At 40.5% G+C, this 26,832-nt stretch overlaps 1 protein-coding gene across 2 annotated transcripts; it reads right to left on the reverse strand.

The window, feature by feature from the left end:
- Positions 1-453: 453 nt before the first annotated feature.
- alpl (alkaline phosphatase, biomineralization associated) lies at positions 454-26,788 on the reverse strand. 2 transcript variants are annotated; one of them, XM_089010064.1, is made up of 12 exons: positions 26,658-26,788; positions 16,027-16,172; positions 13,800-13,919; positions 9,855-9,970; positions 8,654-8,828; positions 8,414-8,589; positions 7,269-7,409; positions 6,038-6,107; positions 5,826-5,960; positions 3,955-4,146; positions 3,747-3,866; positions 454-2,294 (listed from the first exon to the last, which is right to left on the reverse strand). In XM_089010064.1, exons 2-12 carry the CDS (start codon positions 16,121-16,123, stop codon positions 2,020-2,022), a joined length of 1,617 nt encoding a protein of 538 aa, XP_088866190.1. In that variant the 5' UTR covers positions 16,124-16,172; positions 26,658-26,788; the 3' UTR covers positions 454-2,019. The 2 variants fall into 2 exon arrangements, with proteins under 2 accessions (XP_088866190.1, XP_088866191.1); XM_089010065.1 differs by lacking the exon at positions 26,658-26,788 and adding an exon at positions 24,939-25,107.
- Positions 26,789-26,832: the final 44 nt, after the last annotated feature.

The raw sequence follows: 26,832 nt of genomic DNA on the forward strand, positions 1-26,832 counted from the left end.
AACAGGCTCATGATTGGCTGCCATGCCAAGTATGCAAATTGCCAAACGAATGTTTGGCAATTTACATACTCGGCCAAACGAATGTGGCTTGTAGCGGTTTGCTTGTAGCTTTTGCTTTATTGAATAAAACAAATTTGATTTGAAAATAATCTTTCTTATTTTTATTTTTTTTCTTTCTGGAAGAAGTTGTCAGCCAACCGGGCCGAGACGTTTTGAAAGTTGTATGCCCCGGGCCTGCGGGCAGACGTTATTTCAAACACTGTGATTACATATTTATTTTTAGCCGATACATTAAAAAAAAACAACAACACAATTTATCATCCCAAAACGTTTGAGGTAGAAGTTATTATTAAAAAAAAACAAAATAGCAAAGTCAATGCTTGCAAAACCTTTTGTCCAAATCCCAGCGTGAACTTCCCAACCACTTTTCTAGCACATTAGTTTCGAGTCACATCATTTCATTGGTCCGAAGACAATTTATTTACATCAATGTTTTTTTGACAGTTTGGACACCATTTGGACAGTTTCAGAGACATTTACACCTCAGTTGGTCGCCACTATGCAAACTGTTCACTTCCTACTGCATAGTGTCATTTCTTCCATGTTCCAAAACATAAAAAATATCATACAATAGAAAACTTCGGCTGTGTTTTGTGAGTTACAGTGATAACTTGTCTTACGAACTTAAATGGTTCCCAGAAAGTGTGTGTAAAGTGAAAAGTGTGTATTCCAAACATTAATTTCCCATAGGAAACCATTAAAATGAGAATAATCCGTTCCCATGTCCCCATTAAACATAATTTTCAACTAAATAAGCCTTAAAACTACACACAATATACCTTATTTTATGTATAATAAATGTGCTACATTATTGTAATTAAAGAAATAAACTGTACTATGTAATAAAGTTGTTTTATTTCCCTTTGTGATGGCTTGATGGTATGGATAGCTTTTTGCAATAAGTGTCTCAAGGAGCTCTGGGTTGTACATCAGACACACTTCATTAATAGCTGGTTCCCTTGCTTGTATGTTCTCTTCAAATTGTATAGATGGCTTGTGCGGGTTATTTGTGGAGCCGGATTAATTAGATATTTTAACCTTGCAGTCTACACTCTGCCTTTGAACTATCAATAAAGTTGAAACAAGTCCAAATTTCACTGTGTTTTCTATCCATTTCACTTTTTTTCACTTTTTTTTTTGTTTCAAGCTCTGTCGTCTCCCTTTCGTATGTGTGTGTTTCTGTTCCTCTAACCACCCCGCCCCCCGCCTCCTGCTGCGTGTGTCCTGCTGCGTGTGTCCCTGCGTGTGTCCCCTCCCTCCTCTACTACAGATCTTGACCAATCACGTGCGGCTTTAACCGAAGACTGGAGGCGGGGAATAGAGGGAAAAAAAAGCCGGCTGCCATTTCAGGTGCTCCAAGAACTGGCTCGTTCGCGAATGACACATCACTCTTTGTGGCGCTCCGAAAAATAGTTAGTTTTCCAAGATTATATTGTCGTGAATTTAATGTTCGTAAGGCAAAAAGTTCATTAGCTAAGTCGTTCGTAAGCCAAGGTATCACTGTACTTCCAATGTTCATCGATCGACATATGCCAGACTGTGACAAACAGAATAATTTTAATTATTACTCTTCCACGAGAGGTTTGAATTACCCGTAGATCCACCTGTTGTCTTTTATGGCACAGATGTGATTTGTGTCCAGTCCAATATTCACTAAATTCATAGAAGACCGTCATTTCATCATATTTTTTGGTGAGATTTTAAATTGTAGTTTGTAGGTTTTCGTCATGGAACATGCGCCTTGGCTCAAGTAAATGTTGGGAAATATTCCTATTTGCATGTACCACAACTATTTCATGAGAAAAGTGTGACGGGGGCATTCGAATATTTGACAACCTCCGTGGCGTATGGCGTCATGATGCTATAATTGACATGCATGTCTGAATATTCTCCGTGTTATTGTAAGGATAAAATCAAGAGCAACAACGGTAAAAATCACAAAAAAATGCTGCGTTGCTGTCAGCACAGAAATCGCACGACCACCAATGCGGCGATAAGGATGGAGAAGACGGAGCGGGTGGCGTCATCCGAGATGGAGCCGCCGCCATTGGCGCAGTGTGCCTTGTTGCTGCCGATGCAAGCCGCGTACGCCATCACGTGTGGAATGTAATTCTGCTCATGCACCCCGTGCAGCAGGTGGGCCAGTGGGCCTTTGGCAAACACGGCCACGTCTTCGCCGCCGTGGGTCTCTGAGCTGAGCGGAACGGCAGACTGCGCCAGATAGTGGATGTCCCCTGTGTGGGGGGAGAACACATCACACAATTAGCACTGATTTACACCAACGAGATACAGTCCGAGGACGTTCGTAAGGTGAATGTGTTCGTAAGTTGCTTCAGCTACTGTCGGACAACGACATATATCCTTGGGTCTTCAGTAAGCCATGACTGAAGTTGCAGACGTGTAATTCAGTAAATACGTGCCACCATTACTTTTTGTTTGGCATTGAGTGCTCCTGGATAGTGATGTGTCGTTCGCGAACGAGCCGGTTCTTAGAGCCGGATCTCTGAAGTGAACGAAGAGAGCCGGTTCCTAACAAGGATCCGGAAATGGGAGCCGACTTTTTTTGTCCTCTATTCCTCGCCCCCGGTCTTCAGTTAAAGCTGCACGTGATTGGTCGATATCCGTGGTAATCACGGATATCGACCACGTGTGGCTTTAACCGAAGTAGAAGTCATTTGAAGCCATTTTACAAATTATGGACACAAGTTGTCCGGAGACGTCGGTTGTCCTATAAAGTAATTCAATAGAGCCTTGGAAAACATAGACGAGTTAATTCCTAAATTATATGATTCTGGAGTTATGTGAGCTTGAAATGAGGGCGGCTGTCCGAAATACAATGCAATACATACATATTGGTTTATATAGCGCTTTAACAACAGCTGAAGGTGGAACAAAGCACTAACATGGAAAAAAGGAAAATGCTGCCACTTATGAAAGGGAAAAACATTGCCAGAGCTACCAGCAAATTTTTAGTTCGCTGACGAAGCTTTTCGGATGAGGAACGGAATATCCAACACCTTCAAAGAAGTATAGATGACTGCTGAAGAAACCTTTTATCGACAGACGTATGGCCAGAGGCCATCGCCGGCGCTTTATCGGCACCCATAGAAGAAAAAAAAATGAACACATTCGGGAATGGAGTTTATTTGATATTTTCAATTCCCGAATACATTCGTGAATGGCAGTGAATGAGTTAATTAATTGTAAATAGATTTTTTTTAATTCACTGCAGGGTAGGATTTGCCCCAACTGATTAATCAACAAGTGGAGTTAACTGCGCCGCATTGTTGTTTAGCGGTTGAATGCATCTGATCTTGGAACGGTGACAGTAAAAAGGCCTTTCAACTTGCTTCTATACAGCCGTCGCTAGGCTGCAACACTGGAGCAACAAAATATCTAGCCAACAAGTTGACATAGTATTCCTAAAACGGAACAGGTTCGACAATACGAAATGTGAATCTGGTTGTGGATGACAATAGCACTTAGCATCATGAGCTTCGGCTAATCTTATTGCCATTTGTGTTTTTTTTGTGTGTGTTTGTTTTATTTTTGATTTCAAGATGGCACCGAATGAATGGCTGCCTTTACAGCTGCTTTTGTGTTTTGTTTTTGTTGTTTTGAAATGTAAATTTTGCATTGTGAGATGAATAAAGGCTAATGTAATCTAATCTCATATATGTACTTACCAAAGTTAACGTTGGTGATGTTCTCCCTTTCACCGTCGACTATCTTATAACCCGGGCCATTGCCGTACGCAATGGCGGTGAAGGGCTTCTTGTCAACATCGCTCACCGCAGGAGCTAAGCCTGCAGAAAGAGACACGGAGATCTTTAGTATCCAAAACATATGCAGAACCGTATCGTGACACGTATTGAAATCAAGTTCATTACCAACCGAAAATGTTGTTTCCTCGGAACGTGTAACCCCCAAAGGTAAAAACGTGGGAATGGTCAGCAGTCACAACAGTCATGGTGTCAAAGATGCTGGTCAACAGGCCTGCTCGGCCGATGGCGCGGTCCATTTCCACGGCGTCATGTAGAGCTAGCTGGGCTAAACCCGCGTGGTGACCATGGTCGATACGTCCGCCTGAAGGATAGGCCATCACATTCCTTACTTGAACTTGAAAAGTTAGTTTGGTTACGTGTAAATCAAGTTGGTAGTTAACTCATTCACTGCCAGACAAGTGCAAAAATCCAGTGCCAGGGTTTTTGTCATTGTCACTTGAATTGCAGGACCCACAGAATATTGAGTGTTACATAAACATTCAACGCACCTTAAGAAACCCTCTTTCATTAGAAAAAAGAGTTAATTCCTAAATGTTATGATTCTGGAGTTATATGAGCTTGAAATGAGGATGACTGTCCAAAATACAATGTTTTTTGAGCCAGGGCATGTTTTTGACATTGGATTTTTTTTGCGGCTCACCACTAACCAAAAATGTTATAAAATAACAATCTGAACAGTATATTTAATTACAATATAATTTCTCAATGTATTTATCGTAATAATAATCATCATCATAAAAATCATAATCATAATAATCATAATAAGACATTTCATTTCTAAGCGCCCTTCAAAACTCTCAAGGTCACTTTACATTGTAAAGTTTACAGTAACGGGATACATTTTTTCTGTGACTGAGCAGCAGCAGCCACACGCGCCAGTGTTCACTCAACCCGGAAGTAACTCACATAGATCGAAAGCTAGCTACCTAGATAATAGATAGCCAATAGAGAGATAGCCAGCGAGCTTGATCGCTGATAGATAGGATAGATAGCCAGCCAACTAGACCGCTAAATGCAAGCTAATAGATAGCTAATAGATAACTAACAGAGAGCAAATAGATAGGTAGCTTGATAGCTAGCTCGGCTGTCATAATTTTTGATGTAACAGGAACCTTAACCATGAAAAAGTTTTTTTCGGAAGGTTGTGCCTTTAAAATGTCATTTTAGATTCAGACCTACATGCCCATTTTTGCAAAACACTTTCCAAACCTATTTGCATTTTTAGGGTTGAAATGGCAGCTTATTGGGATATGAGCTTGAAATGAGGGCGGCTGTCCAAAATACAACGCAATACATACATAGTGGTTGATATAGCGCTTTAACAACAGCTGAAGCTGGAACAAACATGGAAAAAGGGAAATTCTGACCCCTTGTGGAAGGGAAAAAACATTGCCAGAGGCCATGGCCGGCACTTTATCAGCACCCAACCATGAAAAAACAAAACCCCAACAAATTCAGGAATGGCGCTCTACGTCATATTTTCAATTAAATTGGTGAATGGCAATGAATCCGTTAATTTACACCAATGTGTCTGTTTAATTTATATTATTATTATTACATTTCATTTATAAGCGCCTTTCAAAACTCTCAAGGTCACTTTACAGTCACAGGATAAGTTTTGCTATGGGTGAGCAGCAGCAGCCACATGCGCTAGCATTCACTCAACCTGGAAGAACTCAAATAGATAGAAAGTTAGCTAGCTGGCTAATAGATAACTAATAGCTAGCTAGCTAGATAGATAGCTAATGGATAGCATATAGATTGCAAATAGATAGCGAGATAACCGGTTAGCAAATAGATCGCCAGCTAGATAGCAAGCTAGAAAGCAAGATTAGTTAGCTAATAGATAACTAATAGATTGTTAGCTAAAGAGGTAACTGGCTAGATAGATAGCTAATAGATAGCTAGTGAGGTAGCCAGCTAGATTTCTAGCTAGATAGCCAGCTATTAAAACAATTGTAAACGTTTGCACAAACTCACCTTCTACAAGCAGGAAGAATCCATTGGGGTTCTTCCTCAAGATCTTAATGGCTACATCCACCATTTCTGTGAGTGACGGATCGCTTTTGGTGTTCCTCTCCAAGTCATACATAAGATCGGATGGCTCAAAGAGACCTTGGAATGAGAGGACGGGGGATTTATTTCCTGGACTGGAATAACAAGTCGAAGGGAAACTTTGATGCAAAACTCACCCAGTAAATAATCAACATTGGCGGGATTGAGAGATAAAAGCTGAGTCTTGTTCCACACGTAAGAGCCTTTCTGCACAATGGGAGCAAGTATGTGAGCAGTATGCACCAACATAATATATGGTGGATAAGCAATGTACAAGAAATATAAAATAAAGGGGGAAAATCATTCATTTAAAGCCCAAATCTCCGTTTTCCTTGAAACTACCCCTGAAAATTAAAAATAAAATAAAATAAAACATTACTTAACTCATTCACTGCCATTCATGAATTTATTCAGGAATTGAAAATATGACGTAGAGCGGCATCCCCGAATTTGTTCGGGGTTTGTTTTTTCATGCTTTGGTGCCGATGAAGCGCTGGCTATGGCCTCTGGCAATGTTTTTTTTTCTTTTCCACAAGGGGGCAGCATTTCCCATATTAGCACTTTATTCCAGCTTCAGCTGTTGTTAAAGCGCTATATTAACTAATATGTATGTATTGCATTGTATTTTGGACAGCCACCCCCATTTCAAGCTCATATAACTCCAGACCCATATAATTTAGGAAGTAACTTTTTTTCTGATGAAAGAGGAGAGTTAAAGATTTCTAACACTGTATTGAATGTTTATCTAGTCCTAAAACTCAATATTCTGTGGGTCCTGGAATTTAAGTGACAATGACAGAAACCCTGGCACTGGAGTGGACACATTTTTGCAAATCATCTGGCAGTGAATGAGATAATGTTTTTTAGCTTCAAGTACATTTTGTTTTTTGTCTCAAAATTTTTGACTCAATGTTATGATTGGATTCTTGCTTGAAACTCCAATTTAAAACGTCTGTGTAAGCTCTCAGTCGTACAGGAGTGGTCCATCGATGAGAAGGTTTCTTCAGCCGTCATCTGTACAAAAGTGAAGGTTTCGGACGTTTCGCCTCCTATCCAAGAGGCTTCGTCAGCGAAGCGTCCAATTTAAAACCTTAACTCTGTCTTGAAACACAAATTATAAATAAATACCAACAATGTCTTGAATCGTGACCCTCACTTGAAGCCGTACTTTGAAACCCAAATCGTGGCTAACTTGATACCCAAACCATTGGTTGATACCCACTTTTGGACCCCAAAACTTATTTATGAACTAAACCCGGCTTGAAATTCAAATTTGAAACCCGAACCATAGCTTGTGCTAACTCTACTTTAATATCTATATTGACATTTAATAATCTTATTTGGAATTGGCTTTCGGTTTCTTTTTACATTGTTCTTGGTTTTGTCGATCCATTCCTGCACCAGGTTCCGACCATCATTACGCGTGCCATTGTGCCTCTCGACAGTCGGGTACTCCACATCCGGCGTGTTTTTGGGGACCATGTATTTCCTTCCTCCTCCCATTATAACCTGAAACGCCACAACACCGAAGACACACTTCATTGCTTTGCTCTTTGAACTTTAAATACTTTAACGTTGTGTGGCTGAGTTTTTTTTCCACCCCAGTGTAGCTCGTTACACGACAACCACATGTACAATTAATCAGTCTTTATTTTTCAGACAATGGTAATCAAAACAAACCAAGAAAAAGACAGAAAATGTTTGATCAATGGATGTTGATGATGAATTTGTAAGTTTGCTCTATGGAAATAGTCTCTGGTTTAGATACAATGTAAAATAAGACATGACAAGACAAGATAATCTTTATAAGTCTCACAATAGAATAATCGTTAGCTAGCTAGCTATCTAGCTAGATATGTAGGTAGCTAGGTATGTAGCTAGCTATCTGGTTAGCAAGCTAGCTAGATGGATAGGTAGGGAGGTAGCTAGATAGATATGCAGATAGCTAACTAGACAGCTAGGTAGGTAGCTAGCTAGATAAGTAGCTAGCTAGGTAGGTAGGTAGCTAGCTAGCTATATATATATATATATATATATATATATATATAGATAGATAGATAGATAGATAGATAGATAGATAGATAGATAGATAGATAGATAGATTTTTTCTATCTATCTATCTAGCTAGCTAGCTACCTAGCTACCTACCCAGCTAGCTAGCTACCTACCTAGCTACCTACCTAGCTAGCTACTTATCTAGCTACCTACCTACCTAGCTGTCTAGTTAGCTATCTGCATATCTATCTAGCTACCTCCCTACCTATTCATCTAGCTAGCTCGCTAACCAGATAGCTAGCTAGCTACCTACCTAGCTACCTACATATCTAGCTAGATAACTTGGCCCACTAGATATATATATATATATATATATATATATATATATATATATATATATATATATATATATATATATATATATATATATATATACTGTACACATGTAAATATGTATTGCTATGAAGGTAATTTTCATTGAAGACTTCAGAAGGATATTTATTTTTGGTGAAACTCACATCAATGTTGGGGATATTTTCAAACAGTTGCCTAGCGATGTCTTTGCAGCCAGCCTGAAGCGCCTCAGCTGGCATCTCGTTGTCCGAGTACCATTCTCGATCGACGCTGTGCGCATAGGCGGCGCTGGGTGTCGCATGGTTGATACGAGTTGTCGTCACAATGCCCACTGACTTGCCTGGAGACGAGACGGAAATTTGGGGATATAGAAGTAGTCGAGTATGTTGTCATCGGAGGCCTACCTGCATCCTTGGCCCACTTGAGGATGGAGGTGACCTCGTTCCCCTGCGTGGTGTTGCACTGGGTACGGACAGCATTGGCGCTGACGCCCACCGTACCTTGGTTGGCTTTGACGCCACACAGGAAGGCTGTGGCCGTGCCGGCGCTGTCAGGCACCTGCGCGTCCGTGTTGTATGTCTGCCAAGATCATGTCATGGTTTGGAAAAATCATTTCGTTGGGCTTTGCTGATTATGTTTAAAATAGTTCTTAAAAAATTGGTTCTTAAATGAAGCAAAAGTCTGGATTTTTGAGCATTGTTCCTTGACATCTAAATCAGGAGAAGTGCTACTCACTGCGCTGAATGAAACATTTGACTGGACAATGAGCATGATATGGGAGATTTTGTTAATGCACGCCAAATAATGCAGAAATGTTGACGAAAATAGGAAAATATACAGATTTTGTGAAGTGCATTTAACTCATTCACTGCCATTCTCAAATGTATTCAGGAATTGAAAATAAGACGTATAGCACCGTTCTTGAATTAATCGGATTTTATATTTTCTTTCTGGGGTGACAATAAAGCGCTGGCCAGACCTCTGGCCAATATTTTTTCTCTTCCACAAAGGGGCAGCATTTCCCTATTTTTCCATGTTAGCGCTTTGTTCCAGCTTCGGCTGATGTTAGAGCGCTATGTAATCCAATATGTATATATTGCATTGTATCTTGGTTAACCGCCCTCATTTCAACCTCATATAACTCCAGACTCATATAATTTAAGAATTATTTTTTTTTTTTAATGAAAGAAGAGTCTACGGTTTCTTACACTGCATTTAATATTTATGTAGTCCTAAAACTCAATATTCTGTGGGTCCCGGAATTTGAGTGACAATGACATCCGAAAAAAAGTGTTAATTCATAAGTTATATGCGTTTGGAGTTATCTGAGATTGAAATGGGGGCAACTGTACAAAAGGCAAATGCTGCCCCCTCGTGGGAGAGAAAAACATTGCCAGAGGTCTGGTCAGCGCTTTATTCAAGCATGAAAAACCAAAACCCGAACAAATTGAGAAATGGCGCTCCACGTCATGCTTTTCAATTCCCGAATAAATTTGTGAATGGCAGTGAATGGCAGTGAATGGGTTAACCTGGTTGCCGATCCTTACAGAGGGCAGCGTGGACACATTTCTGACAAAGCAAAACGGACAAAGCAAAACGAATCACCTTGGACAAAGCCACAAAGGGGAACTTGTCCATCTCCAGTATGGTCTCCTCTCCAGAGTGGCCACTCAATTGACCCTTCAATATCCGAGCAGCCGTTACCGTGGGAACACCCATCCCTTTAAAATGCCACAAACAGGTCAACCGTGAACAATGCATTTGTTCCCCCCCTCCTCATCTATGATCAATAATTCAATTCATCAGTCAATTAACTATGTGCCATTGACTGACTCACTGAAGATCTTCAAACATGTAAACAGTGTTATTTCAGCTCTGATTTCCCTCCGCAATTGTAGAAACAACCGTGTTGATAAACCACCACGCCTGCACCATTTGACTCATTCCACACATTCTGGGAAATGACAACTTTTCCTGCTGTCTGTCTGTCTGTCTATCTATCTATCTATCTATCTATCTATCTATCTATCTATCTATCTATCTATCTATCTATCTATCTATCTATCTATCTATCTATCTATCTATCTATCTATCTATCTATCTATCTATCTATCTCTCTCTCTCTCTCTCTCTCTCTCTCTCTCTCTCTCTCTCTCTCTCTCTCTCTCTCTCTCTCTCTCTCTCTCTCTCTCTCTCTCCCTACGTACCTAACTACCTACATACCTACATACCTAACTAACTACATACCTAACTAACTACCCAACTATGTATGTATTTATGTATGTATTTATGCATGTATTTGTCTGTATTTATGTATGTAGTTATGTATTTATTGATGTATTTATTTATGTACTTAATAACAGGAAAACGTATGACACAGGTTTAGTCATTTTTATGTGAATAAGTAAGCACCCCCATGCCGGACAGGAATGTCATACTGTGGCCCGCGTCCAAACCGCCTAAGCGCAGGGGCCCCGATGAAAGACTCGAGTTATTGTTCCATCGATGAGCGTTTGTTTGGTTTCCCGATGTTCATTCACCACACATTGATGACGACGGATGAGCCGAGTCACACCGCCGGTCCAATTTGGTTTTATGGTGTCAGGCTGAACTAGTTAGAAAAATGATCTCATTGTCATTTTTTCCCTCTCGTGATTGTGTTTGAATATTAAATCATTTTTCCACGTTCTTCACAACCGTCCCCCCCAAAAAATTCTCTGTATTGCAATAAACAATATCAGATTTATTACAGATACTTTTCTTTTGCTTTTTGAGGATCAGTTTATGGTTTTTGGTTCATGCTTACGCTGAAAGACATGTTATTTATTTACTTCAATGAGAGTTGTTAACTTACTAAACCCAAAAAAAAATTTGGAGTCTTTTAAAGGACAACCGACTGTTTTTTTTGTTTCCTAACTGACATCAGGAAAACGTTTGAGCCGTCTTCAGCCGTCATCTGTACTTTAACACCTTCAAAAAGTACAGATGACGGCTGAAGAAACCTGAGAAATCTGAGTACACGCTACATGCTGTACGATCACCCTGAACTTTTTTGTTCTTTCTAATTTTTTTTCTGCAAGACCTCACTTCAACCCTTTCTTGTTGTTTGTTTTTGCATTACTACATTACGTCACTTTATATACGTCACTTCCTCACTTTACATATGTCACTACCTCACTTTACATACGTCACTGCCTCACTTTCCAGACGACACTACCTCACTTTACATACAGAAATTACATGTATTGTCTGTTGTCAATTGTGTCTTTTTAGCCACGCTATAAGTGCCTTGCATGTCTTGCACGCTGGATCCGAGAGGACATTAATTTCATCTGTGCTGTATGTCATGCATATTAGCATATTTGACAATAAAGCTGACTTTGACTTTGACTTCTCATCAATGGCTTCAGAGATTTCAGATTCAGAGAAGATGCTTTCTTGTTACTCATCCAGTTATGAATATGATTCAAATAGTTCTGAAGAGGAAAGCATAAATGTTTGCAATCGATTAAATAAGTCCTTCCGGATCATTTTGAGGCGTCTGGACTCGAATGTAGTGTCCCGGAAAATGCACAAGATAGCGCCCAAGCGCCATTGGAAATGGGCTGATTTGTCTGCTGGGAATTTGTGTCAACTAGTATCAAATAGTAGTCTTGGTGTAACACACAACGGGTAAAAAATGGTAAAACAATTTTGATTTTTCATGATTTGAATGCCTGAACCAATCGCAGTTTAAGAACCGCCGTTTTAAGGGAGTAGCTCACTAAAGATTGTAGAAGCCCATGTCAAAGTTTTCTGATTCTGATCATGATTAAAAAATAAATAAAAAGCATGCATTGCATTTAGCTATCCACCTAGCTGGCTACCTAACTCGGTACCTAGCTATCTATCTATTTTCTACCTATTAGCTATCTGGCTGGCTAGCTATCTAGTTCTATAGCTATCTATGTAGCTGGCTAGCTATTAGCTATATGGCTATCTAGCTAGCTAACTATCTAGATATTAGCTATCTATTGGCTAGCTAGGTAGCTTTCTATCTATTTGAATTATTTCCGGGTTGAGTGAACGCTGGCGCGTGTGGCTGTCGCTACTCACCCACAGAAAAACTTAACCTGTGACTGTAAAGTGATGTTGAGAGTTTTGAAAGGTGTTGATAAATTACATTTATTATTATATATTATCAGTGTTTGAAATAGCGTCTGCCCGGTGGCCCGGGGCGTACAACTTTCAAAACGTCTCGGCCCAGATGGCCGACAACTTCTTCAAGAAAAAAAAAACAAAACATTTTTTTGGTTTGTTTTTCTTCCAAATCAAACGCACCGGCACGAAACAGGCTTCTGATTGGCTGCCGGTGCCGGGTATGCAATTTGCCAATCAGAAGTGCTTCAGACTACACCGTGACTGTAAAGTGTACTTGAAGTTTTGAAAGGCGCTTAGAAAGAGCAGTGCATGTGGCTTTTAGCATTGTGCACCGTGATGACAAACGACAACTGGAGCAAAATCTTCAGCAAGGGATATTTACCATAAATTAAGTATGGGAGCATTTGTGGTAGTCACTTCTTCTATTTCAAAAAATCATTTATACTTCGCAACAATGTTTTTTTTTGTCAATTACCTGTCGTCTTATTGTTTCAAGTTGTAAAAAATGAGTTGTCTGCCCGGGTGGCCGCTAACTTTTTGTCATGAGTTTCAAACACTGTTATTATTATTATTAAAATGTTTAATTTAACTTATTTCAAAATAAAATTTTCCCCTGGACCAGAAGTTGTTTTCACACAACTTTTTTTTCTTCTCGTGACTTGTCGCATGGTGGTCGACTTTGCTTTTTACAAGTAGCGATATTTGATATCATTAACATAACTGCTAATATTGAACGACGAAAACATAATCCAAAATAACTCAAAATTATAGCGAATTTTGCATATTCCGTACAAACTTTCTTGTATGCCCTACACATCTAAAAAAAACGTCTGGCAAAATACGGCCGGTTGACAGGTATGAATGACATCATAAAATTAAACGAAGTTTGGATTGCACAGAAAAATGATTACAACTATCAATCCTACATTATGATATTGATTTATATTAGACTCATTTTTCAGCTACTACAAAGTGAATCCAATCAACTGTAAAACTTTAATGAAGATTTTTGACTGAAATTCTCTTGTTTTTTTTTTTTTTTTTTAAAACAGTTCATCTGTTGCTGTCGGACATTTGCAAATTCGCCCCATCTGTTATTTGCTGAAAAACCAGTTGTGCTAAGGCAAAGCAGCGCCAAATGTACTTAATAACTTCTTTGCCAGTATTATTATCATTTATGAAGGCCAACATGTGTTAAGTGCGAGTCTACATATTTGTTTGCCCGTGCGTAATGTCATGTCAGTTTTTGCTAGTGCGTTATCTCAGCTAGTGCGCAAGCTAATGCTATGGAGCCTTGTGTGAAGGTGCTTTGTTTGTTTTGAAAAATTGAACAACGCATTATCGTTGTTCATGTAAAAATTGGATTGTTATTGTGTAAGTATTTGGCGCAAGCGTGTCGTGGTGACTCACCGTCTCCAAGGAACATGATGAGATTCTTGGCTCTGTTCTGGTTTAGTTGCTGCAGCAGAAGCGCGTTGGACAAGGTCCGCTGGGCCCACAATCTCCAGAAATTGGGATCTTTTTCTTGCTCTAAACCATGGGAAGTATATAACATTCAACATTTAGCTTGTAGCAGACGTGTACATTTCACCATGACGTACTTGATCCACTGGTGAAAAGGACGTTCTGATCCGCTCCTCTTTCATTTAGAATTGCTTCATACAACAAAGAGGGTTTAGGAAGCGTTTAAAGGACAACCGATGCCTCCAGACAAATTGTGTCCATAATTCACTAAAATCACTTCAAATGACTTCTAATGAGCGTATTTTACAAAGATTCCACCCCATAGAGCCATATTTTACGTATTAAGAGTCGCGCTGAATATTCAGGAAGTCTTGTTATCGAGTTGATGACGATCACATTTGGTACGCCCCTGACCGAGAAAGCGACACAATGCATTTTGCGGTGTTGATGGCAAAATTAGAAGGAAAACACATAAATGACGCGATGGTGAATCGTTGTGTGTTGCACCAAGACAACTATTTGAAATTCGCTGACACAAATTCCCAGCAGACAAATCAGCCCATTTCCAACGGAGCTTGGGCGCCATCTTGTGCATTTTCTGGGACACTACATTCCTGTCATTGACGGCTCGAATTGATATGGGAGGACTCCTTTAATCGATTGCAAACATTTATGCTTTCCTCTTCAGAACTATTTGAATCATATTCATAACTGGATGGGTAACAAGAAAGAATTTTCTCCAAATCTGAACTCCGTGAGCCCATTGTTTTGTTTCTTGAGCAAGGCAAGATGACTTGGCGTGACGTCACGAACTGGGGGCGGGACTTTCTGAAAATTACCAGTTTCGAGCTGATTTGTGTCTGATTTTGGACACTTTAAGTCATTTTATTGGTGTTTTGCATTTGACTAAAAATATCAGCCGGCATGTTTTGGGTATTTTAGATGCTGTAAAACGTTTTTCTGATGTCAGTTAGGAAACAAAAAAAATGGTGTCGGTTGTCCTTTAAGATTGAATGACTGTGTCGTTGTGGTGTCATATTATTTTGTTATTTTGTTTTTTTGTTCTTTTTACTTCAAGATGGCGCTGCATGAGTGGCTGTCTTTACAGCAGCTCCTGAATTTTGTTTCTTTCCTCTTTCTTCCATCACTTTGCATCTGTGAAATGTAAATTTCTCCACTGCGAGACTAATAAAGGCTAATTCAATCTAATCCAATCCAATCCTGGACTGGTCAGTAGTCAATTGCAAGGGTGCATATCAGCAACAACCATTCACAATATGAACGGTTTTGAGTTCCCAATCAACTCATCATGCATGTTCTTAATTATGGGAGGAAACCACGGGAACAGAAGAAAAGTCCCAAGTAAATATTTTGTACACACACACACACACACACACACACACACACACACACACACACACACACACACACACACACACACACACACACACACACGCACGCACACACACACACACACACACACACACACACACACACACACACACACACTGCGCAGTTGCTTCTCTGTGCCAGGTTGTCAGGGAAAAAAAGCCATTGTTGCCATGATGCTGTCAGCAGGGGCGAAAATGCATGGCAATGATGTAAATACTCAGATGAATTGGACCTTATGCCTACGAATTGAATATTTAACTGTTTTTAAGATTTGGGTGTTCTGAAAGGCGCTTGTAAATTAAATTTATTATTATTTACTGCATTTTCTGGCATATAAGGCGCACGCCCAATAATGGTGTATTTTCGAACTTTTTTCCACATATAAGGCGCGCTGGACTACAAGGCGAACCTTCAATGAATGAAAAGAATTTTCCAAATGTATAAATAGCTAAAAGTTTTCCAAATATAAGGTACACCACATTATAAGGTGCTACAGTAGAGGCTGGGGTTACACACTACTGGCTGCTGACAGTAGTTGCGAGACCTGTTGTGGCTCAATATTCACTTATAAGGCGCACCTGCGTATAAGGCGCGGGGTCATATTTTGAAGAAAATTAAGACTTTCAGATGCATTACATTATATACCTTATTTTGATGTAATCAAAATCATTTTCCGACCATTTCAGTGAATTTCCCATGAGGTTGGGAATTATGGATCCAATTGGACAAATTACCTCAAAAAGTGATCACGTAAATGACAACAAATTGTTTGCCAACTTACCAGGAAAGCTTGCTTGGCCTGAACACATAACAGCCAACAAAGTGCAGATGACGACCAGCTGCAACATCCCCTTCATGTTGTCGGCTCGACGTTGCATCGTTGTGCGTCTTGTTTTCTTTGCTAATATTAACGGGATGTTGGCTTATCTGCAAACATGGAGCAAAAAAACAGAAAAGCCACATTAAGAATACTATGTAGTTTATTACAAAGTAACCGCTCCTGTTATGCTGCAGATGAAAAACAAATAATAATAATCCACTGTATAAATTCTCCGTTTTACACACCTTGTGCTAATTCAACACGTCTTGGCGATGGCAGGCCATGAATAGTACAGCACTCTCACATACCGTCTTCCTTTTTTCAAATGCCAAGATCTGATTTCTTTTTTACGGCAGTGACATAACTTGACTAAAGTGGAAAATATTATAGTTCTTATACAGTAGTAAATCAGTGTCTGAAACTCATGACAAAAAGTTAGCGGACAACAGGGCAGACAACTCTGAAGAGTTGCCTGCCCGGCCATAAAGTTGTCTGCCCGGCTGCCCAGATGACTAGTCGCAAAAAAAACATTCATGCGAAGTATAAAGGATTTTTTTAATTAAGGAAGTACCTACCACAAATGCTCCCTTGCCTAATTTATGGCTTGCTGAAAACTTTGCTCCAGTTGTCATTTGTCGTCATGGTGCACAATGCAATGTCTGCGTTGCGTTGTCTGCTAAAAGCCAATTGCCAAACGAACGTTCGTTTGGCAATTTGCATACTCGGCACGGCAGCCAATCAGAAGCCTGTTTCGTGCTTCGGACTATAGTGTGACTGTAAAGTGTACTTGAGAATTTTGAAAGCTGTTTAGAAAGAGGAGTCCACATGTCTTACAGCAATTTGCCTGTAGCTTTTGCTTTATTGAATAAAACAAACGTTTGATTTGGATTTTTTATTTTTTTTTCCTTGAAGAAGTTGTCGCCACCTGGGCCGAGACGTTTTGAATGTTGTACGCCCGACGTAAAAGTTGTACGCTCAGAGTAGCAAAAGCAATACGACTGCCTTCTGACCAAGGCTCAATTGGTCCAAGCCAAATGATTGCCCTCCAATCATGCAGCCTTTATTTAAACCTGCTCCTGTGGTGCATTCCTTGCGGTCACACTCTGATTCTACTCCGCAGGCCTACTCCCAAGCCTTGATGTTAACCTCCAATTCATTTCTGGTGGTGCACACTTTGCAGCCACACTTTGAACTTGCTCTGGCCACCCTCCGATCATGCTCTGGCGTTGCAAGCCTAATGACCCTTCTCAGGTCTTGTTCTGGCAGCACAAGTCCTTAGACTGCCCTCTGACTCTGCTCTGGCTGCACAAAACCTACAGACACCCTTCGACTCTGCTCCTTCAGCACAAGGTCTGAAGCCGTCCTATGACCATAGTCTGGCGATGCAAGTCCTGTGCCTGCCCTCTGACTCTGCTCTGGCTGGACAAGCCCTACAGACACCCTTCCACCCTGCTCATTCAGCACAAGGTGTGAAGCTGCCCTAAGACCATAGTCTGGCGATGCAAATCCTGTGCCTGCCCTCTGATCCTGTTCCATCAGTGCCTGTCTTGTGACTGCACTCCGAACTTGCTGCGTCGATGCCCAAAACCAACCGTGCCTCCTGAGTGGACCCTGGACTGGTGTTCTCCAATCAGCTCCCTATGCCGCTGAGTAGCCAATTCATGTTTTCCTTATTGCCTTGTTCGTTTGTTTTCATTTATTTTTCGTCGTCTTTGTGACGTCTAATTGCTGTCTCAGTCCCAGTTCAGATGGTTTCCTAGTGTTTGTCTAGTGACTTTGATTTTTGTTGTTCTGGACTTCTGTCTAATTATTCTTTCTGACACAATCTAAACCTCATAAAACTTGTCTACGAATAAAGGTTTTCTGATTCTTCCTTTTCACTCTGATATCAACACGAATTGTGATTATTCACAAAGGAGTTGCCACCCAAGCCGAGTGTGTGTGTTTGTGTGTGTGTTTACTTTTGTTGACTGTTTGTTCCCCCTTCATGTTTCAGTTGCTATGCAGTTACTGAGGCGCTTTAATGCCTCTGGTCTTTACAGTGTCGTATAGGCAGAGTATATGAGCTCGCTCGGGTTACTCAGTAATATATCAGTCCGTTGAGCTTTCTATAGAGTGTAGGGTCTTCTGCATCTAGCCCTGGTCTCTCTAGTTCCTTTGTATTTTCATAGATAAAGTATTTGCTTCCTTTTAAATCCTTTCGTCACGTCTGCGTCAAGGTCCACATTCCGCTCATCACAAGACACCCATGTTATGAAAAGATGCTTTCTGTGTCATGTCCTAAATGTTTTTATTTTGTTAGATTTGCTTGTTACGATAACACTGTTCAATAACAAGAATGCACCAGAAAGATCACAGTTTTCTGGAAAATATGTCTCACAATTGTTACCATGCTGTTAATTTGTACTTGTGATCAGTTTTACTTACAAAATTTGCAATATCAGATTTTCAAATTATACCGGACTTTAGTTCACATTTGGATGAGTCTTTATTGTGAAGCTGTCTAGTTCTTTCTTCTTCTTTTCCTTTGGGATTTCTGTTCAAGGGGTCGCCACAGCGAATCAGTGTTCGCCATCTTATAATAATAATAATACATTTTATTTCAAGCGCCTTTCAAAACACCCAAGGACACTTCACAATAAAAACAATAGAACACAGCACATAACAATAAAACCATAAGTAAAATGATAAATAATAAAATAGAGAGAATTAGACATTGAAAGCAATTTTAAACAAATGGGTTTTGAGATGAGCCTTGAAAATAGGGAGGGAGTCAATATTACGGATGTTGGGTGGGAGTGAATTCCAGAGTTTGGGAGCAGAGCGGCTGAAAGCTCCGCATCCCATCGTGGTGAGACGGGCAGAGGGCACACAGAGGTGAAGGGAGGATGAGGATCTGAGGGACCGAGAGGGAACAGAGATTTGAAGCAGGTCAGAAAGATAGGGAGGAGCAAGGTTATGGATGGCTTTGAAAGTAAACAGAAGTATTTTGAATTCGATACGATGTTTAACCGGTAGCCAGTGGAGTTGCTGGAGTACAGGGGTGATGTGGTGAAAGGAGGGTGTTTTGGTGATGATCCGGGCTGAAGAATTTTGGACGAGTTGGAGTTTATGGATAAATTTCTGATTGACACCGAAGAGGAGTGCGTTGCAATAATCGATGCGGGAGGTGACAAGACTGTGGATAAGGATAGCAGCGGAGTGAGGGGTGAGCGAGGGACGGAGACGGTTAATATTACGGAGGTGGAAATAAGCAGACCGAGTAATGTTATTAATATGGGAGTGAAAGGAAAGTGAGCTATCGAGGATGACACCCAGACTCTTGACCTGAGGGGAGGGGGACACGGTAGAACTGTCAATGGTGAGGGAGAAACTGTTAGTTTTGTGGAGGGTGGATTTGGTACCGACAAGAAGAAGTTCAGTTTTTTCACTGTTGAGCTTGAGAAAGTTATGGGAAAGCCAGGATTTAATTTCTGAGAGGCAACATGAGAGGGATGAAGGTGGAAGAGAAGCGTCGGGTTTGCTGGAGAGGTAGAGTTGGGTGTCATCCGCGAAGCAGTGAAAGTGAATGCCAAACTTACGGAAAATATTGCCAAGAGGAAGTAGGTAGATAATAAAGAGAAGTGGCCCCAGGACAGACCCTTGAGGCACACCAGAGGACACCGGAGAGGACCGTGAGGTGAACGAGTTGATTTGGATGAATTGTGCGCGATCAGAGAGATAGGAGTGAAACCAGCGGAGTGGGGTGTGGCTGATGCCTAGGGTGGAAAGTCTGTCGAGAAGGATAGGGTGGGAAATGGTGTCAAAAGCTGAGGTCAGGTCGAGAAGAATGAGGATGGAGAGTGAACCGGCATCGGCTGCCATAAAAAGATCATTCGTGATTTTTATGAGAGCCGATTCAGTACTGTGGCGGGGGCGGAAACCAGACTGGAATTGTTCGTAGAGGTTATTGTGAGTGAGGTGTGAGTGAAGCTGGGAAACAACTGTCTTTTCAAGAATTTTGGCGATGAATGGAAGGTGGGAAATTGGACGTAGGTTATTGAAATCGTTTGGGTCTGAGCCAGGTTTTTTCAAGATTGGAGTGACAGCTGCGGTTTTGAGTGGGATAGGAACAATTCCAGTTGATAATGAGGAGTGAATAATAGTAGAAATAAATGGGAGAAGAGAGGGTAGGCAGGACTTGATAAGGATAGTGGGGAGGGGATCGAGTTGACAGGAGGAGTTCTTGGATTTAGTGATAATCTCTGAGATTATAGAGGGATGTGGGAGTGCAAAAGCGGAAAAAAGTTTGGAAGGAGTAGAAAGGCTGGGAGAAGGGGGACGGACAGAGGACCCGAGGTGCTGATGGATTTTGTTGATCTTTTCGCTAAAAAACATCAGCAGAGTGTTGCATGTCTCAGAGGAATAAAAGTGTGAGGGGAGAGAGATAGGAGATTGTGTGATTTTGTGATAGAGGGAAAAGAGGGCCCGAGAGTTACCAGAATTTGAATCAATGAGTCCAGAGTAATAAAGCGATTTTGCGCGTGAGATAGAGTCCTTATAAAGGGTAAGGTGAGTTGCATACATGTCCTTGTGGATAGTGAGCCCGGACTTTCTGTAAAGTCTTTCAAGTTGGCGAGTCTTTGTCTTGATGGAGCGGAGATGGGGGGTGAACCAGGGTGCAGGTCGGGTAAATTGAACAGACCGGGACTTTAGAGGAGCAAGGGCGTTGAGGGTGTTCGTGAGGTCCGCGTTGTACCGGGAGACAAGTTCATCAGGAGAAGAGTTGTGGTCCAGAGTCAGGGTGGCAATCATCTCAGCAAGGGTGGCAACGTTGATGTCCTTGATGTTGCGATATGTGATGACACGGGGTGGTTTGGGGAGAGAGAGAGTGATGGAAACATTGAATGAAACCAGGAAATGGTCTGTTATAGGGATTTCATCAGCTGTGCAATTCTTAGGGGTAAGGCCCTTCAGAGGTTTGATTCGCATGTTTGTTTGTATTGGCCAAGCTTTTACGTCGGATGCCCTTCCTGACACAACACTCTGTATTTATCCGGCTTGGGACCGGCACAATAAGACACTGGCTTGTGAATGCTACTGAACAAGCAACTCTTTGAACTGAATAAAGGTGAAGATGCTCGATAAAAGGCCCGCCAAACACAAAATGGTCATCGGCACAGCAACATTCTAATAAAGTAAAAGACATTCATGTTTGTTTTTCTATTTACCCTTCCATAAGAACATATCTGAATTGAGCTACTTGCAAAACCTTTGAACTAAACAAGATAACTCAGATGAACATACCAGTTCCACATGGAGAAGTATCCTTGTTCTAGCAATTCAAAAAAGCCACTTAGCAAGCAATACATTGTCAACAATGTGTAAAAATGAGCTCATGAAGATAATACAGGAATTCCTATGTATGCCCTTCTGCTGCCAAGTTTTACTAACATCTGCTTTAGCGATATCCTACCAGCAGGATGTAACGTCTCTGGGGGCCCACGTCAGACATTGCATCCCCAAATAAGTTTTTTTATTAGCCTAACTGTGCTGAAAAGTGGTCACAATGGGAGCCTTTTGTATAGGGTCTGCTCAGTCAGGCTTTCATTTACGATTATCCACACCCTCCTTCTTTATTCATTGGCCCTTTTAGAGCGTTCAAGGTGGTTTTAATGGGATTGAGCTCCATAACACCAAGAGGTTTAAGGGCCAGGACAAAGCCGATTAACAGTCAATGATTGACTGCACACACACAACACATTCTTATACTGGAGTATGATCATCTTTATTGCCAAGTATGTAGTACACAAGGAATTTGTTTCCGGTAGAACACGCTGCACTCGTAGGATGATAGCACGTCTGGCTCACGGTTTTGAGTTTGTCGGGTAATATATTGGTTCTGGACTACTTAATGCATCGTTCTTCCATGGATACTGTGACTGTATGAACATGGAACCAGTTCAAAGTGTCACTCGGTTCTCTCGCCAAAACTAAGATGGAATAAGCTCCGTCACGTTTGCGACATCAATGAAAGTTTTGTTTGGGGATGTGCTCTGGGATTTGTTAGTGACTGTTGCAATGTGTACATTGCTTTTGTTCACATTTCACAAAACAACATGACTGGTACATTCACACAGCCAAGTAGGTCGAACTCAAGTCTCCAAAAAGGAGTTCAGTGGGCATGCATCAACTTCATTATTACTCATACATGTAAATTATGTTCAGTATTTCAGGTCAAAAGTATAAAAAAAATTGAATATTGTGCTGCGGAAGACTTCAGCACATATTTCTTCAGTAACCGGCCCAAAAGAATAATATCAAAAGCAGCAAAGGAACAAAATTCAAATCCACAATAGTTGCTCTTTTTAAAGTTTATCTTGAAACAGGCCCTAAAACACACAATAGAATTAAACATTGCACAAAGAAGCCGGATTTAGAAGCGGATATGAAGCACTGTACAAAAACGGCCCAAAACAACTGACAAAGAAAATTAACATCGCAAAGATAAATTATGTGGAGAGGCTTAAATACAGTTCTCTGCTAACGACTCTGCATCCGTATGGAATAGCCTGAAAGCAATCACAAACTATCGGTCACCATGCCCCCTCCCCCCCCCCAAACAGTGAACCATAAGGGTCTGGCTGATAAAGAACTGAAGGAAATTGAACGACTATAGGCCTGTCGCGATGACGTCTGTGCTCATGAAGTCATTTGAACGCCTTGTGCTGAACCACCTAAAGAACATCACTAAACTGCCGCAAAAAAAAACACAAAATCCGACTTCAATGGTAAATTAGAACAGCGGAAAATATCATTGGCACCACTTTACCCACTCTTGAGGACTTGCACACTGCAAGAACCAAGATAAGGGCATGGAACCAGTGCGCCCTCCGCACCCTGATTCTGATAAAGAAAAAACATGTCGCTATACGAACATCTTTAAACATCTTTTTGCATCATTTCCTTTTGGTTTGGACTTCCTGATACGTCATCCTGCCTTTCTTTACATCACAGGTGTCAAAGTCAAGGCCCGCGGGCCAAATCCGGCCCGCCACATCATTTTTTTCGGCCCGCGAAATCATACATATAATCAAACTTTTTAAATTCCATGATGATTGCTAAAATCTGAGCCACAAATTTCATATTTTTGGATGTCAACCACAATAAAAGTCATTATTCTTGACTTCAGATTTGAAAACGAGTTATTCATTAATTTGCTGTGTGCTCTATATGTAATATTTGAAGGGATTTAAACATTCTAATGGGTTCCCCAAATTCATAACGGCCCTCGAGAGGAAACCATAACTCCAATGTGGCCAGCGGCAAAAAGTGACTTTGACACCCCTGCTTTACATGATGTCACATCCCATGATGTCACATCCCATTACGTCACATCCTATTGCGTCGCACCCTGTCAGTCATATAAATGCTCTCCCAGTCCGTCTCTCTCCCTCTTTCCCTTCATGCTTCCTTCTCGGCCGACACCGCGATGTCTCCGCTGTTTTCAAGATTAAACTAATTTTCTGTCCAACTGCTGATTTAACCATCCTCTGCCAACAAGACCCGTAGAAGCAATGAGCCAAGATAAACCCATTACATACAGTATTGTTACATTCGGTATGAACTACAGCTGAAGAACTTGAGATGTTAAGCCAGTAGCCTGAGAAATGTATACTGAAATGAGGGGTTTTAATGACTCATCATTACAATCAACATATCCGTTGTATGAAATTATGTCGCCCAAATAGAGCAATATAGTATCGTTTGGTCAAAATATTGGTCTGGTTTGAATAATGTCGATCAGAAAGTGTACAATGGCTCATTCCCGGTCTTTTTACATTATGTTGCTCACTTGAGCTACCTAGCTGCCTATGAGGCTACCTAGTTAACTATTTTGCTGGCTACCTAGCTATCTATTTGTTATCTATTAGCTAGGTAGCTGGTTACCTTGTTAGCTATATATTTGCTATCTATAGGTTATATAGCTAGTTAGCTAGCTAGCTATTAGTTGTCTATTAGCTATCTAGCTAACTTTCTATCTATTTGAGTTATTCCGGGTTGTATGAACTCCGGCGCATGTGGCTGCCGCTGCTCACCCACAGAAAAACTGATCCTGTGACTGTAAAGTGACCTTGAGAGTTTCGAAAGGCGCTTATAAATGACATTTATTATTATTAAGGAGAAAAGCATTTGTTGAACATTGAAGCATTGAGAACTTGAAACCAAGGATGAAAGAGAAATAGTGTGTACAATTCTGACGAAATAGTCTTCAATGCACAGCCATAAGCAATCCATTGTGTGTCTCTGTAACTAAGATTAGTTATGTCCAAAATGTGTCATCTGCACCCTCCCGAATCTGAATTTGAAGGCCACATGACACATAATTTATGGTGTGTATCGAACACAAGGCAGTGTCCAAATGAATGAAGCCTTTAAATCTTAGTTTCCCCTGAAGATGGCCGCTGAGCAAAAGCTAATTTGGTTTTTGTGGCCTACATCCCGTCGCTCATTTTGTTATGTTCATCTTCTGCTATGCTTGGCCTGTCCAAATTCATCATGGATTAAGATGTCCGCAGAGACCACATGACAAGGCTGTACTCCAGTATAACGTTGGAAAAATAATTCATGATATCCATATCATGAGTACATTTGATATGATCCAATTTCAAAAATTTGAAGTCCCTTATTTTGTCATTTAAAATGCTTTTACTAATGATGTCGTTAGTATAACAGTGGCAAATTAAGCTACTTCTACCAGGTGAAGTATCTAAGTGTACATTTTTGTATGCTATCAACACTAGGTGGCCTTTAGAAACCAAAACAAACAGTTCTATGTTCCCCCAGGTAAATGCAGCTCTGCATGTCACAACAATCTTAATTGCCACACAGACCTGCCCACTCAGAAGGTCCCCTGTCCTCCCACAGGTAACGATCCAGACAGCCTGCACATGAAGAAGCAAAGCAGAGCCACTACAGCCAGTAGCAGAAGAGCATACAGGCCAGTAATTAAGATCATGTGGTGAGTCTCTTCAGTCATGACTTCACGGTATATTCCACCAAGATGATCAACTTGTGTCAGTTGGAGCACCAACGCTGACGGTTCTGAGGCACTTCAGGCTCAGTCCTTAAAATGGGATTAGGATTTGGAGCACTGACTAAATTGGATTTCCAAACGTTGTTAACAACAGAAGATTCAGCCTTTACTAGTTTACTTACGGTTCAGAGAAAGAACGACTTGCACCAATGCAGGCTCACTTTTGGTAAAAGAAACTGGACTTGTGATTTTGAAAGGACACATGGAGGACATGTATGCTATGCTTATGAATGTTTGTTAGATAGAATCACAGCTACACATACATCATCTTATACGAGTCTTTTTCCATCTCTCAGAACTTGTCCCCAAAGAGCTAAAAAGTTCAGATTTTAATAAAATGTCATAAAAAATGGAACCAGTTAATATAGCCTAAAGTGTGTTTGCATAACTTCACATTTGGACATGCTTAAATACAGACCCCTGTATGAAACAATTAAGATACCAGTAAATTGTCACTAGGTAGCTTATCTCAAGACACATTTAGAATGTTGATTCATAACCATATTATCTCATCTGATAATAATAATAAGGGCTGAGGGCTGAGGTAAAGTGAGTATCCAATCACAGGACGCGTACGTCATGTTCAACGCGAGGCCCTCGAGCTGGCCTTACTGTGCCAACTCGTGATCTGATTGGCTATCGCAACTGTATATCAACTACATGTGCCCGTTCTGTACAGCGCACAGACGCCCTCACTGTTAATTCTGAAGGCGTCGGTCAGATTTCATACAGCCTGGTGACACAAACTAGCTGAATTCTGATTGGATTAAAAACTCTGACCTAAAACTACAACACTGAAAGGAGCGTAACCAAATGGATATAATATAACATCAAGAAAACAGTATGTAGAATAATTATATATATATATATATTTGGAAAAAATACTTTTTTAATGAAATTGACTTTTATTATAATTATGATAATGATGTCTGATTATATTAGGCCAGCAGAGAAGGCCTTGCTGGCCCTGACGGCCCACCACTGATATATATATATATATATATATATATATATATATATATATATATATATATATATATATATATATATATATATATATATATTATAATAAGGTCAAATGGGGAATGCTGCTGAGAATTTTTTTATTGTTTGGTACGTCAAACTTTTTGTTTTATTTCATTATTAGTTATCATTTATTGCATGTGGAGAGTAAAATCTTTCATATATCTCAGATGTATCAAATTCATTCTGGCAACTTGGTTGTTGACATAAAAATGAACCGTTAGAAAATGTCACCCCCGTGGAGAGCAACTGACGGCATTGTAGCAATCATGTGGAGAAAAGTCCACCATGCAAAGGAGGTTAAAAAAGCTGCACATAAGCAATCCCCATTTTCTGAATAGAAATGATAACTGAATAGTTATATCAATCATTATAATTCAAGCTTGCAAAAGAAGAGAGAAAAGACAAACGTTGACTGAGTCAAAAAATTACATGAGTTCATTGTCCAAACTAACCCCCCACCTCCCAAAAAAAGTTATGAAGTTCCACTTACTGCACAAAGTGTCTCATCAAAGCGTTGCACTTGAATGTTTCACCTTGGAATGTTTCTTGTCTGCGCTTTCCGTGCTGTTTAAAGATTCAGAGAGGTTGTACTATGCCTTTTTTGGGTGGGGGGCGATCTGCTACTCCCCGGAGGAGGGGTAACCATAGAAAGAGGAGGCTTGGCT

Source organism: Hippocampus bargibanti, linkage group LG12, assembly GCF_051943395.1.
Source record: "Hippocampus bargibanti isolate YZ-2025 linkage group LG12, ASM5194339v1, whole genome shotgun sequence".
Taxonomy (NCBI): Eukaryota; Metazoa; Chordata; class Actinopteri; order Syngnathiformes; family Syngnathidae; genus Hippocampus; species Hippocampus bargibanti.

Bases quoted from the DNA above. Each gene is read 5' to 3' on its own strand.
- alpl (XM_089010064.1), bottom strand. From the start codon at position 16,123: ATGCAACGTCGAGCCGACAACATGAAGGGGATGTTGCAGCTGGTCGTC. The intron at 6,108-7,268 runs GTAAAAAGAAAC...CCCATTGTGCAG, and splicing joins TCGACAAAACCAAGAACAAT to AAAGGCTCTTACGTGTGGAA. The intron at 5,961-6,037 runs GTGAGTTTTGCA...TCTCATTCCAAG, and splicing joins CAATGTTGATTATTTACTGG to GTCTCTTTGAGCCATCCGAT.